The sequence below is a fragment of the Nilaparvata lugens genome, chromosome 7, assembly GCF_014356525.2.
Source record: "Nilaparvata lugens isolate BPH chromosome 7, ASM1435652v1, whole genome shotgun sequence".
NCBI classification, from domain to species: domain Eukaryota; kingdom Metazoa; phylum Arthropoda; class Insecta; order Hemiptera; family Delphacidae; genus Nilaparvata; species Nilaparvata lugens.
Window position 1 is genome coordinate 14,687,590 of NC_052510.1, and position 16,320 is coordinate 14,703,909.

At 35.3% G+C, this 16,320-nt stretch overlaps 1 protein-coding gene across 4 annotated transcripts in view; it reads left to right on the forward strand.

Annotated features, from left to right (window-relative positions):
• Positions 1-16,320, forward strand: part of LOC111064370 (rho GTPase-activating protein 7) — a 213,084-nt gene that overhangs the window by 123,655 nt on the left and 73,109 nt on the right. For all 4 annotated transcript variants that reach the window (XM_039432125.1, XM_039432123.1, XM_039432124.1 and 1 more), the window contains one exon: positions 9,317-9,388. In XM_039432125.1, coding sequence (XP_039288059.1) covers positions 9,379-9,388 — 10 coding nt within the window. In that variant the 5' untranslated portion in view covers positions 9,317-9,378. The remainder of the gene's footprint in view (positions 1-9,316; positions 9,389-16,320) is intronic.

The following is a 16,320-nucleotide window of genomic DNA, read 5'->3' on the forward strand; positions in this document are numbered from 1 at the left end:
AATTTTCTTTTGTTGTTTCTTCATCTTGTCACTTGAATCTTGGTTTCATTGTAGACAAAATGCACCTTCGTAGATCAATCAATATATGCAGTCTAGGTTCTTGGGCGGTTGAAGATGCATATAATTTGGGTTCTCAAGTTTTTTCTAATAATTATATGAACCGGTGTTAGGATAAGACCTGAAACAGGGTGTGTCCTTTTGTTGATGTTTTCCTTCGTCAGTGGAAGGTCAACTGACTTATTCAGTGATGCTGGATGACGGAAACAATAGAATTAGAGGTGTCTTACGGTCATAATGATCATCAATGTTGTAATGGAAATCAGTGTACTCTATTCTTTGTAAGTAATTTGAATCCAAGACTGTTCTTCACTCAACCTTGAAGCATGTACCGTATTGTGGAGAAGATATCACTTTCAAGAACACTTTTTTAGACTGATGAATCGTTCCAGGTGTATGTTTCAAATTGAATAACTGTTATGAATCTCTTAATAGCGAGAACTTGTGAAGTAAGGTATGAGTGATAGAATTATATAAACAGTGATAATGGAGGTGGATAATGGATTACCTAATAATCATCTATATAATAAGAGAGAGTAGGGTTGTGTTTGTTCGTGTGTTCGTTTGTTCGTTTGCTCGCATCAAAACATGTCAACTTGTGGATTGCATACCGGAAAAACGGGAATGATTTAGATCTCCTAATTTTGAACATAGATTCTAAAAATATCAATCTCGTGCACCTGGAAGCCCAAATTTCAATTTTCCTTCTAGATTTTTCAGAATTAATGTTCAAACTTCATTAATAGTACATACGATTTCATAAAAAAATCACCAAATCATATGGTCGGAATTAAAAAAAATTATTATATTAAAGAACTGGATTATACACGTATACAGGTGTAAAGTAGTATAGGAAAATTATGTTTGACGTATTCAATTATGTTTTAATTGAAAGGTGGTCATATGATACATGATTCCGATACAGGATTTCCAGAGAAAAGGTATGGTGAAAACCGCACATCGATATCTCAAACCTTTCAAAATTTATTCTCATTCATTTCCTTAATTATAGTATAGAAGATGATAGATAAATGGATGATATATCCATCTATCTATCATCTTCTATTCTATAATAGAGGAAAGAACTGACTTAAAGACGTATACACACGTGTAGAGGATATGGGAATTATGTTTGACGCATCATCACGTCTGAACTACTGGACTGATTTACTTGAAATGCTGCTTATAAATTCTTAATCAACCGAGGATTCTTATAGGCCTATTTTCAATTCTTTTAGATTTCATTACGTCAAGTTTTAAAATAGACCCTTGCGAAGCACGGGTTACCTGCTAATATCTAATATAACACAAAAATCATTAACCGATGAAAGTATTTCAATTGAAGGTTAACAGGATAAAGTAGAACCATAGAATAGGAATAAGGAGAATGCCCACATTTACCATATTGTGTGACTCATTTTAAGAACAATCTCTAAAATTCACGGTTCTATTTTCTGGGGTTCTGGAAACATTATTGAAATCGTCTATGTATTGGATCGAAATGTATAAATCTCATCATTGACAGAAAGGTTCAGTTATAATAGCAAATTTATCAACAACAATATGAAAACTCCATGATCTTGAAATATTGTATTGATCAATAAAGTCAAATGACTCCTTGGATTGATTGTGTGGATTCATATGTTGTATGCAGCATGATTATTGTATTATTGAGTAATTTATCAGGTTAGCAAAAACAATACAACAATCGGAAAAGAAAACAACATGCTATTGCCCAAAACTTCTTCAATTTCCTAATTCAGTTTCAAATTGGCTAAATATTATACATAGGTTATGTCCGAGTACTTGTAATACCGAAAATGGCAAGAAACTCTTCAAATTGAATCACACGTCAATTTCCATTCCATTTTCATAAATACATCGACTCTCAATAAATAAATAAGATTTCTAGAATCAAATTTGCAAAAACACCATTGAGAACGGATAATAAATAAAACATTGATTGTGTTTTCAGAATCTGTTTGTATTCAAAAATTACCACATTTTAAATATCCTGAGCTACAAAAGCTCTTCGAGTTCAGTTCCCCTTGAAACGGTTCCTACCTTTACAGCAATGTCAATGAACAGCAATCAATTCGACTCACTTCTTCTCCCAGTCTTGGGATATAATTGGCAGTGGTATGTATGCTTGATTGGAGCGCGCTAGTTCTGTGACAGTGAGGCGTGACGTCACCAAAGTGTGATCCTCTTCAACCTGTCAGCATTGGTAGAATGGAAGCATTAATAGTATTCATAAGGAATGCTGACAGATCGAATTGATTGTCAGTCTTGTTGGTGTATGCGGTCAAAAGTTAGTAGTGTTTGAGCAGCAACCTCCTCCAGCCTCCACACACGCGGTCGGCTTTTGACCGCACCGCACCGTTCGGCCACTCTACTAACTAAACTTATGTCGCCCACGTATGCATAGCATTGTATTAGGCCATCATCCCACGTACCCCCCCATTCCTCCTCTTTCCACCCCTCCAGCCACCAAACTCACACTCAACCAAACAACTTGAACGATAATTAGCGCAACGGCGGTATGAGAACTGGGAACCCAACTATTCATCTCCCCCAGATGTGTTGTTGTGTTGCGTTGCTTGCCTTTTGCTCTCCCAGAACGCGACATTAGTGCTCTTGGAAACAACAATTGATTACGAAGTTGAGAGCAGCCGGAGCACCGTATTTCGAGGAACCAACTGTGACCAGGATAAATTTGGGATCCAGTTGGAAATTTGATACGCTAATCTCGGTGTTACACTAGATTATTATTGTGGGTGTTGGGAGAAATCAGTCCGATTTGTCTTGGTTTTTTGGGGATCAGCAGTACTTGGTCATAGAACAGAAAAAGAAGAATTATGGGTTTCTCTGTGGTCATAGATTATACTAGTAGTATACATCCTATATAGATATGGCGAGGTCTTGTATACCTCATAGCCTACCTCATACCTTAGCCATAGCCATAGCCATACCTCAAGAGCCTTATAACTTATAGTAGGCTACTTCAAGTTCAAGCGAAAATGAGAGTTCAGTGATACTGAAAACGTCTTGGAAAGTCTATAATCTTGAAAGTCCAAGTTCTTGTGAGCCTATGTTCCCTTTTAATTAATATTATGGCAGACTTTATTCTAATTCTGGTTATTGCTCTGCAGTATAATCGTTCGATACAATTGTTTTTCAATTGATAAAAGATGTACAATGAATTACAATAAAATGATTCACAACTTTTTGAATATGGAATTGTTTGAGCAAGAATAATGTTCAAACTGAGAGCCGTATATCAATAGAACGCAACCCGCTTGACGCTGAAATGCTGCTAGTTTTGCAGAAACAATAGTCTACACCAAAGAAAACTTTTATAGATTGTGTATACTGAGGCTACACTGAATAGTTCTGAGTGGAACAACTGAGAAACTAGAAATATTATTGATGCGCTAATTTTTCGTTTTCGTTTGGTTCGAGTCACTACTAAACTAATTAACTACTACTTGAGTAAACCTAGATTGTCTCTGACCCTACTTACTACAAGTAAAGATTACTCGAAGGTCCACTTTATTTAAAAATTCTGTGATGCTATTTACTCTTATTACAACAAAATAATAAGTTTATCACGGTATTTATTATTCATTACATTTCTATACAGATAAATTTCGCATTACTTACAACTGTGACCACTGACATTCGTCACATTTGGCATCACAAATCTATGTCAAGTCACCCAACAATTGGAAACACCCCACTCGATAAATCAATACTATGATGGGAACTGGTGAACCGATTTCCATGGTTGACCAGCCACTTGACTCTCATAGCAGAGCAGAGGAATGCCACGCATTTCGCCACTGGCTAGACGCTACTACAACATAGATAATGTCAAGTGCACTATGGCTACAGTAGTGTGACATCACATAGGTCTGTCACATAATGGGCCACAGGTAATAATCCCTCTTCTCTCTCTTACTCTCTCACTATCTCTCCTGTATGGTAAGATTTACTTCACACTGTCAACATTTCTCATGATCTACATCACTGTTCCCCATTTCACCAATGCTGCCATTTGCAGCTGAAACATGTAGACAGTGAAACAGCCAGTCGGACTCCAAACAAAGCCTACCCTAATGACAAGAGATGGCTCCCATAGTCTAGACTTTACGCTTTAGTGGAGTAACTATTTATTCTCATCCTTGTACAATCTGTCTCACTCGTACTTCTACCTTGGAGATCACTCCCTCTCACTCTCTCCCACCCACACCCATAAGGTGCTCACCTTAACGAGGACAACTGTCAAGTGCATATTAGTAGAAGGAGAGGCCACGTCTCTCTGGCTCCGGTGCACTCCGGGTGCATCCAATGCAGTTGACAAGCGAACAAACATGCTACCAGAAAAACATGGCCTGGTAAACAAAAGTTGAGATGAGATAAGAAGTTGTTGAGTGGGGCGATGGGGCGAGGGAGATGGAACAGTGGAAATGATTGATTGTGGTGGCTATAAGAACTAATCTAGGATTTTGAAAATTTGAAGCTGGGATTTTAAAACTAGGTTAACGTTCACTAGAGTGATTTTGTTCGGTTTTGACGGATGAAAACAATATTAGCATTGAGCAAACTTGTGATTATTCCAATAATTGGTTAAGAAAATCAAAGTTTGTAATGTAGGATAGAAGTTTCATTGAGGATCATCAACAAAATTCTGAATGTAAAAGTTGAAAATCATTTTCAAAAGCTGATACTCAACAATCATTTCAATTGTGAATAAATCAACAATGGTTTATATAGTGAATTTCTAATTTCATCATTGATACAGTGATTGCAATTGATTGGCTCCTTGGAATGACAGCTTTATTCGGATTACAGATAAGAAGCCATAGAAGAAAAACAATGATTTTATCAAAATTGTTGACAAAGACTTAAGGCAATAATTTCTATTGGGTATTGTGATGATAAAAATCAATGCCAATTAGAACTTGAATCAGTGAAATACTAGAATGAATTGCAGGGCTACTAAGAATTGACTTTAGGTATATGACTTTTCGATTGCTTATTAAACAATTTTTAATCACATCATAAGAATGTGAACTGTCTTAAGGTGCGTACAGATTTACGCGCCGCGAACATGAGCAATTCACTTTTTATCAGCTGATGCCAGGCTTTTTATATCTGTATCTTTCCGTTTCTGTAAAAATACAGATATAATCAGCTGATTAAAAGTGAATTGCTCATGTTCGCGGCGCGTATATCTGAACGCAACTTTATCATTTGTGATTCTGATTCAATGTTTCAGCTGCTTCCACTTCGACCAATACATTGTTTATAATATACAATAATACAATTTATATACATTACAATCTATTATTTGTCCATTTTCATGAGTAGGTATATAAAATTGGGTCAATATTTCATTAGAACTTGAGAACAATCAAAGTAGTAGTCATAGGGATGGATTTTTCCCCAGAATAATAGAGCAGTGTAGGGAAGATGGACGTTTTCTATGTATTGGAGAAATAAATTATATTTGATAGATTTCCCGTTTGCAATGTGAGCATACTCGTAGACGTAGTACAGGAAGCGGCTCCTTTCATTTCTCTGTTTTTCCGAAAGCAATTTCCAATCCGCCCTCAAGGGATATAATCACTGAGACGCAGAAGCTTGCAGCAAAGTATCTGTTGCTGACAGCAACTACTTCTTGTTTACTTGCTTTCATATTATGTCAAGCCACATGATTGAAAACTCTCTTGATTCCAATTATGTAGGGCAGGTATACAAAGTAAATGTGGGCTTGTTGATTTTGTGTTATCGATTTCTGTAGGTCTGCTACTTCAAAGGATACTTTAGAAGCTATTGAAATGGATAAGATTATGATTAGTATCCCATTCAAGATGTTTATTTTGTGCCGATAACAAATTTATACTTGCTTTAAACTTGAAAAATTGTGGTTTTTGAGAAAGAATTCATTAAATTGAGAGAGAATTCTGTTACTAAGAACTAAGTAAAGCTGCGTTTACACCAAAGTTATTAACAAAATGTTAGTAACTTAATCTTCATAGATTCTATTAGATTGGAGGGAACTTGACAAACACATATGTTCGTCATGTGTATGATAAGTTATGTTCAATCTAATAGAATCTATAAGGATTAAGTTATTAAAATTTTTCAATAACTCTGGTGTGAACGCAGCTTTAGTGAGACAGAAATTCGGATTTCTATAGATTTGGGTGCACACTTATTGAACTACGTATTCTGCAACTTATGGTTTGGGGCATCTTGAAAAAAACTTGTACATCGAAAATGTTGATGGGCCCATCAAACCTTTCAAGAATATTTGATGAACTGTCTCTCTCTCCTTTTTTCTCTCCCCTTTGATGCATTTGAGAATCAAAATAGCATTCATTTACATACAATGACGGAGGCTCTTATCAATTCCAAGAAACCAATTATAAAAAACAATCTTCCAGACCAATTTTTTGTGGACTCTGGACCGGGCTGTTTAATTGAATGGTGGATTAATAGTCAATAAATTTCTTCCACTATTCTAACCTGGAAACAATCAATTTTTTCTCCAGTGTGATTATAGCTCACGTTGTGTAAATAACAATGGATGCGCTATATAGCGGGCTGGTCTGACCGCTCTACCTCAATAGACCCATCTTTTTTCGATCCTCTTTTTGATTTTATTATTTATTTTCTCAAGCGCGATGGACATTTTTCATTCTGTTGCACCTACCGGCGCCTCTAGCGCTCAATTATCTATTTTTACGCTGTCCAATGGATTTTTATGAGGTATGATAGCGGTTGGAATTGATTTATATTCAGCTCTCAGCCTTCTACTGCATAGAAAAGCTTCGTTGACGAGGTATTTCACTTTTGATAACGTGAACTGTTGATTTATCTACAGATAATTGAAAAATTTTCTTCATCTCACTTTCACCATTTTAAGTTTCTTACATCAATTTATTTGGAACTGTAGCCAACATTTTTATACAATCTCTGAATTTAGTTGTTTTATTCCTAATAATAATATTCACTTTCAAAGTATGACTTTTGTTTGTTGAGTTTACGTCTCGTCATAGATCTCAATATTCCCCAATTTTAAGAAAAAAGGGCGATCTAACCGTAATAGGCTTCTATGGACTAAAAACTGCAAACATTCAACTTTCCATTCCTTAGAAATAGATGTATGCTAAACAAGAAACTTCAAATTATGGAATTGTAAACTGCGGAACAGTTCAAGGCTTTAGGAAATCATTATCATAATCAATTTTATGATCATAAATCTTTTCAATATGATATAATAATAGACTAAACACTTCATCATGACTCATTCTTCTGATTGGTTTGCAATAACTAATATAAATATACTGTATTTGCATTCTGAATGCAAAACATCAATTTTCTCGGGATGTCCTAGAATCATTATTAATTATTGAACTGATAACATCTAGGTCACACCTATTAGCTTGTAAATTATTTAGACACATGCAGAAACAATTTATTTTGTAGCCTTTTAGGGTGTTGAGTCGATTAATAAATTGACAGCATTGAATTTGAGTTTGAAATTCAACTGAATTTTCCTGTTGCTTCAGCCCGTTGACCTTCCTGTGGAGCAATGCAATTACACTGTAACAACAACAGTCGTCGTTCGTTCCATGCATTATCAAAATATCGCCTGATAATTGTTCCAGTAACCGAACAGTTCTTTCAGTTTTATTTTTATAATGTGTCTTTGATATTTGCTTCAAATGGTTTGGAATTTTGGTTAGATTGATTCCTGGTTTTTGTTCATCATTCGACTGTAACAGTATTTCAAAAAATATTCTTTCTCTCCTTTAAATTATTTGAATTTTTCTATTTCGAAAATATTATTCAGAATAATTCAACTATAACAGTATTTCAAACAAGTCTCTTTCTCTTCATCAAATTATTTTATTCGAAAATATTATACAGAATAGTTCATTGTACTAAGTGTATGTATGTTGAAAACGAGACTATTAGAACGATATTCAGAGTTATGCATTACCCATCTTTAACTGCCATCTACCGGCATAGTCGAGAAATGCGTTCACATTACCGACCAATCAGGAACGAGTGGGCGGAGCGTATAGGTGTGTGCTCTCAATCAGAATTATACTCTAACCAGTAGATACTGCCATCTACTGATGTAATTCATTAACATGAGTACGTTCTCATTTCTTACCAATAGAGTAAATCAATAGGCTAAATCATAAAACTCTAATATTATTGAAGCTCCACCGTATTCATTACGTATAATTATTATTTCATACAAAGTTATTGTTATCATATTCATTCGAAAATGGTTAGAAATAGGAAGAGACAGCTGAAAATTTTAATTTTCAATGAAATCTATCGCGATTTTTAAAAATGTATCAGTTAAAGTTATCTATACTGCATACAGTGTACAGTTTGTACGAAGGAATTCACAAACTGTACAACTTTGGAGACTATCTCTTCAAATTGAACTTACTCACAATGTATCATTCATTTTGTCAGTTTAATTTCGTCATCATATCAAGTTATATTTTTAGTTCAAGTGTCTCCCTTGTTTTCCGTTTCTTCTCTTATGTACTTTACTTTTTCCCGTGGCTGTTGGAGAGTGCCAAGACTAGTTTTGATTTCAATTAACGTACAATGTAATGAAATTCCTTAGATGGTAACCCATCCACACCGGTGCCTTGTCTAGGCATGCTAATGAATTCGCCAAGCTGTATCCGAAGGTCACACGTTGTCAGAGCCTGTTAAGAGGATCTAATTTTCATGTAGCAATTTAAATGCTTCGTAAACGGCTATTAATTTAGGGAGCCCATGTATCTTGCAGCCTGTTCCTGTTTATGACGCCATATGTGGCGTATATTCATTACCAAACTTATTTACATTACCTTTTCTGTGCAACCCACTCTAACTAGACCTTTTAATCGACAATTTCTATTCCATTAATTTTCTCATAGTGTATGATTGAATCATTTCATAATGTAATTGGTTCCACTAATGATTATTAATTTAGTTTTGATTAATTTTCCAGCAAATGTTGTTTGAAGCGTGTCCAATTTTTATTTATATTAATAATTTCCAAAGTAACCTAGTAATTTCTTACTTTGACAGAGTCGACAAGGTTTAAAAAATTGCAAGTGTTTTTTGATCTGATGGAGAGGATTTTCGTGATTCCAGTCTAATAATAGTCTGTGAACTGTCTATAATCTGTGACTATTCTTTACATTTCAATAATGTTTTTCCGTCTTTTTTGCAGAAATCGAGGCATCAGAAGCTTGCAAGTGGCTTAGGGCAGCAGGATTCCCGCAGTATGCACAAATGTATGAAGGTAAGCAACAACATTGAATATATTTTCATTTCTATTTCATCACTACTCACTACTTTCCACTTAAAATTGAATGGAAAAGATTGAGAAATGAAAGGTTGACTCCAATGTAGTTGCAGAAAAACAGATTGATTTTTGACCCAGTAGTAAAGCTGCCGAATTTAGACGATTGTGTTCTCAACTTACTCCAAAAATCTATGTAAGTACCCTATCAAAATTGTGAGCCGGAACAGGCAAATATACCTAATCCTCGAAGGCGAAGGCTAGAAGAAGAAGAAGAAGAAGAAGAAGAAGAAGAAGAAGAAGAAGAAGAGAAGAAGAAGAAGAAGAAGAAGAAGAAGAAGAAAAAGAAGAAGAAGAAGAAGAAGAAGAAGAAGAAGAAACACTTCAAACAGTCAGCATTGATGTTATTTATACAGGATTTTGACAATTTTAAAATTGAATCTCTCGAAAGCTCCCTTTTAGTGAAAGCAGTAATCAGGTGAAAGACGGTTTGTGCTATGCTAACGGCTAACCGTGCGTTGAACCAATAGGCACGATCAGATTCAATCAATGTTGCGGATCAAAGTTGGCGCCAAACTATTACAACTTGGAAAGCAGATGCTGGTCGACGGCAAATACTGTAATACAACAACAGCCCCACAACCAGTAATGTTACCGTGTCAACATTCATTAAATTTCAACCTGTTGTCCAAACTTGGCACAACAACGCCCCCACTCGCCATTATTTATTGCGCTGTCATCAAATTTCAATTACCAGTTCAGGATCTGATTGCCAATCTTGTTGAAGCGTGATTTCTCTAAACTGATTATGTGTTGCTTCCATTATTAACAATTTGGGGAATGTTGTTCACCTGTCGAGTCAAGCGTGATACCCTTGAATTGATTATGTTGTGCATCTCATTATCAACTACTATATTAAGATTATTATGTAATTCTGAAAGTGCATGGTGTCAAGCCAACAGACATCAAACGTTAGAGGAAATTTTGAAGGCTGTGTGCGGTGATATTTTAAACTTAACCTCACTTTGGACTATTTATGTGCCAAAATCAAGGAATTGAAGAAGTTTTGTGCAATTGCCTGTTTCTCTTTCCAAATATCGTGTTTGTGACTGTTCTAATAAATAAATAAATATGGGAGTCAGATTGAAATATTATGGTGAATTATAATTGTTGCCGTGTTTTATGAGTTACATGCAGTATTCATACAGATTGTAAAGAAATATTTGATTGATTTTGTATGTACTGTCATAAAATAAAACAATAAGCATATACCGAAGTAGTATAAGTTTTCTTTGATACTGTATAAATGTTTATGAATTTGTGAATAAAACACTATTTGATTTAACGGTGTCGTTGAAAAAGGATGTTAAAAGATGGTTATAAAGGGGAATAGGATGTAAATTCATAAATTTATATACCTTGGGTTTTGGAAAAATGTATTGAGAAGTGTTTTAGCGTGTCTTTAGCACTAGGAAGTAAAAATAAACTGGGGTGTACAGTTTTTCAATTACATATTTGACGATACAAGGTTGAAATAAGCTTCACTTACTCATCAACGTAAGACGAAGACATCTATTATGTAAGATGCGAATAAAGACTATATTAATGAGGGTGGATAAATATGATGATTTTTAAGGAAGAATGAAACTGTAAAAGTAATACAGTATTAATAAGAATCAATAACAAATTGAAGAATGATTTAATAAAATAATGTTGTTTGGTTTGGATGTTACCAATGCACTTCATGCATATCACCCATGCACGAGATAGAGAGAGAGAGATTGATTGATTGAGTACTTTATTTATGTAGATTACAATATATACTGGCTTATACACTTATATACAATAGCTTACAATACAGCAAAATTATAGATGAATTTACATAATATAGACTAAGAAAATAATTATTGAACTGTATATGATATGAAAAAGCAATTTGTAATATAATAACTATAGATAATTATATTGTTATGCATTTACATAAATTGGCGGAGCTTTGGACATATCAATGTCCATTCTTCGGAAAGAATATTAAAAATATCCTTCCCACTATTCCCTACCAGAACTTACTCTCAACTAAAAGAGAGGGAGATTCAGATTCCTTTATTCATGTGTTTAACAATACAAAATTCAACTTACGTTCTAGCGTTAAAAATAAACAAGTATCAGTAAAATAACATGATGAATCGTATTAAACCAAAGTGTTCTACACTAATATTGAGCAAGAAAAATGATGAAATATGCGAAAGTTAAGGTACTACTGTAATGTTTTCACATGAAACGGTGAAGTTTGGACCTTAAGAAGTCCATTCTCAGAGAGGGTATCGAGGATACCCTCCCCTTCAGCACTTGACCGTAAAAGAGAGAGAGTGAGAGTTGATTGACTGATTGAGTACTTTATTTATGTAGATTACAATTACACTGGCGTATACACTTATATACAATAGCTTACAATACAGCAAAATTATAGATGAATTTATAAAATATAAATTAAGAAAATAATTATTGAGCTGTATATGATATGAAAAAAAGCAATTTGTAACTATAGTTAATAGATAATATTGTTATGCATCTAAATAATTGGCAGAGCTTTGGATATATCAATGTCCATTCTTCGGAAAGAATATTCGAAGTATCCTTCCTACTAACTCTCTACAAGAGAGAGAGGAGAGAGAGAGAGAGAGAGAGAGAGAGAGAGTGAGAGAGAGAGAGAGAGAGAGAGAGAGAGAGAGAGCTTTTGTGACCCACCATCTAGCAGGAAAAATATTAGTGAATATGAACTCATTGAGATTGCGTTTGAAGATGATGAAGGCTATATAAAAGAAAAAACAAACATAAGGTTTATATCGATATAAACCCTGCAATTTCAGTTTTTGTTATCAGCCCGAATATCTCCAAGAATATGAGTACATGTCATGAGGTTCTCGGAATATGATGTTATGAATCACTCTCACGTGCGCTATAAAATATTACTCGTGCCTTTAAGCCCAACTTCATCAGCTGAATTCAATTTGGAGTAATTCGAAGTTCTCAGAGTTTCTCCATTGGAAAACTCGCAAATGAAAACTCGTTCTGTATGGAATACAGAAAACACTTTTCCCAGCATCGGTAGTGATTTTCGAGAACTCTTTTCATGTGTTTAGTACTGTATATCACACAAAAATTTCCGTGAAATTGAAAAATGGTTGTTGTTTTGGTGCTTATGGGTTGAATAACCTGAACTAATCTAGCACCTGGGTCGACTGCAAAGTTTCTCTCTTCTCTCCCTCCACATGATCACTCTTTTTCCCTCTCTCTTTTCCTCTCTCTTGGACTCGCTCCCAAACCACCGAAAACTAGAGCGATTGCAATCTCTTTTCAATTGCGTGGTTACCAAGTGAGACATTTAGTTGAATGTTTTCTTTTTTTTGGTTGGCAATACGGTAACGTTTTCTTTTGTAAGGTTGGCGACATTGAGCTTTTCGCGCGTTCATTGAAAGAGGTGACAGCCTGAAAAATAAGCGTGATCAAGCTTCAAAGGAGACTTGAAAGGAGTACCCTATGCTTTGAGTAGTTCTAGCCTGTGCAATGAATTATGTGCGTTCTGTCCTTTTCTGCTTCTGGTCCTTTTCACACTTCTCCTTTTCCTCCTTCTTCTCTCTCTTCACCATGTTCTTCTTCTCCTTCTCCATTTCCCTACTCTTCTTCGTCTCCTCCTCCTACTCCTCCTCCTCATCCTTCTTCTCCTCCTCTTCTCCGCCACTTCTTTCCAACAACTTCTCCTTCACTAACTCCTCTTCCAACCTTTTCTTGTACCTCTTTTTTCTTCACCTTCCCATTTTTACACCAATCCTCTTTCTTTAGTACTTTCATCCTCCATTCCCTTTTCATCATCCATCGTTTACTTCTCCTTCTTCTCTTACTATACTCACTTTCTTCTTCTCCTCAATCTTTACATTCTTATTCTTCTTCTCCTTTTCCTTCTTTTCTCACTCCTCCTCCTTTCTTCTACTCTTATTTTTCATATCCTTCTTCAACTCATCATTCGCTTCCTCCTCCTCTACTTATCCTCCTTTTCCTCGTTCTTCCCTCCTCTTACAATTCCTCCTACTTCTTCTTATCTTCTTCCATTCCTCCTACTTTATCCCTCTTGTTATCATTATCTTCATCTTCCTCCTCTTCTTCTATCTTATCATTCAATTTTCCTTCCTCTATTTCTAATTTCCCTCTCAGTATTCCTTCTCCTCCTTGCCGTCATCTCACTATTTTTCCTCTCCTCTTTCTCCTTCATCTCCTCCTAGTTCCTTTTGTTCTTCTCCTCCTTCTCATCCTCCTTATTTTCTTCTCTCCTTTTCTTTTCGAATGTGGATCTCTTCTTCTTCAGCAATAATCTCGTTGAAAACCATCGTGCTTTTGTTCTTCTCCTCCTTCTCATCTTCCTTATTTTCTTCTCTCCTTTTCTTTCCGAATGTGGATCTCTTCTTCTTTCATTGCTTCTTCAGCAATAACCTCGTTGAAAACCATCGTGGCCTGGTGAGGGACAGTGGATAGTGGATAGGACATGGGATACCTGTGGCTGGCATGATTAATAGCGCTGAGGTGTGGAAAGTGGACCACACGCTTTCTTTATCGAGAACATGTCCACTGCAGGAGAGGATTTGCATCATTTGCTGGCTTTTCATCATAGACCAACTATCGATTCAAGCGGAAAGCTCATAGACAAGAAATATTATTTGCTGTTTTGACATATAGACTTTTTGAAATTTACTATTCAACTCATCCTTAAACGATTGTTTAATTACAATCCTTAAAGATTGTTTTGTCAATCGATGGATCGATTGTAATTGGATGTACTCAAATCTTTATGATATTTCAATTTGTTCTATTTGGTCTATCGAGGCACTTCTTCTCGAAGCACTTCGAGAAAAATTTTGATATTAGAGTACTGATAATATAGTATGGTCCACGTTATGATAGCAATAGATAAAGATAGGAGAATAGAGTTGCCGATTCTCTGCCTTGTCTCTGCCTTCTATAGAATATAGCTGATACTGTACTAGAATATCTATATTATATTAAAGCTGGAAATGAGAATAAATTCACAGCCAATACGGCTTATTCCATTTGAATACTACAGGAAAACCTCCAAATCTTGAATCTGATGTAATATTAACTTTTCATTCTTGTTCAATCATAGAAAATAATCAATCATATCTTATTCATCAAAAAAATATCATTTTCAATGATACAATGATTAATAAGCTGTTTGTAAGTCGGAACAGGCATTAACCTAACCCTTGTACGTAAGATGATGATGATGATGATGATGATGATGATACAATAACGAATTTTCATGAGCGAGATTGAATTTTTTCTTAATTTATCATATTTCTACATTGTTGGAAAACGATCTGGCTACGTTGCAAAGCTAGAAAAGGATAACGCTACGATCTGGCTACGTTGCAGTGTTAGAAAAGGATAACGCTATATGCTAATTTTCGAATGATAGACAAGGATAGCAACACCAATGTTAATCAAATATTGCCATTATAACGTGGTCCTCACTGTATAACATAAAACACTTACAATCGGTGGCTACAAGAAAACACATTTTCTGATATTGTATACATTTCCTACAATGTATTTCTTGTTCAGAAGAATTTATAGTGCCTTCTATTAGAACTTTCTTAAAACTTGGCTTTTGAAATGCTTGGTTTTTCAATTCCATTCAGACAAGTGGTCTTCCACTTGGTAATCCCTTCATGAAAAAGTCCTCCATCTCTCATAATAAGGGACACAAACAAGTTGAGATCATACGTTGAGCTTGATTGGTTGTGGAAGAAGCAAACCCGAACAAGACGACCCGATGACAGTGGAAATTTCCATCGAACACGATTGTCTCTTGGCGCGTTTCGTCACGTCGCCTTATTTGGCATACCGGTTTATCGAGTCAAAGGGGGCGCCAGGTTTACCGGCAAAGCCCGTACCGTATGTTCAGTTCATCGAAAAAAGATCAAAATTGAAGGGAAGTCAGTGGAGATGTCGAGTCACCACTATTATAAAAAAGAGTTTTGTACAAAAGCCTACATGAATTGTGATAGATGTGACAAGCAAACACACACCGCAACTTGAGATCTGCTGGGGAATAACATTGTATGTTGAAGTAAGACGGTGACTTTACAGCGAATTAACTTGAACATTGTTTTCCCTTTCCATTGTATTCCCTTGTCGTTGACTGTTCTCTCTCAGCTGTGCAGCAAACTTACTACGACTGCAGTGTCGAAAGTTTACCGTGGAAATATTTCGTCTCATTCAGGTAGTTTGAGAACTGCCAGTATTTCTCTCTGGAATTCCAGCTTACAACTTTTTCCTGTCTGTTTCTTCTCATTTCTCTTACGTCTAAAACTTTGTAGGGTGGACTGTGTTGTAATTGGTTTCTTTAATCGGCAAGAGTTTTTTTTGGTAATTGGTTTGGAATCTAGCCTGCAACTATTTGTTGGAAAACTTTTAGGGGATAAACTTGCCACAGAGGACAAAGTAACATTGTATACAAAATTATGCACTCAATCACCTTGATTCACAAATCAAAATATTTTTCTATAAATGAGGATTTGATTTTCACAACAAATTTATTATTGACTAGTAGATAGCACATGCTCCGCAAGGGTTGAATTAAAACTTGACAAACTGAAATTTGACCCACTGAAATCTTGAAATATTTAAAATTGGCCTAAACCAAATTAAGAATCTGTATTCAAAATTCTAAGTTAATAATTAGTCCAGTAGTTGAGACGTGACGATGCGTCATTCGTTAATTTCCTATCACGTACATGTATAAGCTAGTTCTTTCTTTCATTATAATATAGATAACCCTTTTCAAAATCATTACTATCAATCTCATAAATTTCTAGTCTTGGTTTGCCACCTCTCACAGGAAAGCTTGTTAAGTTGAT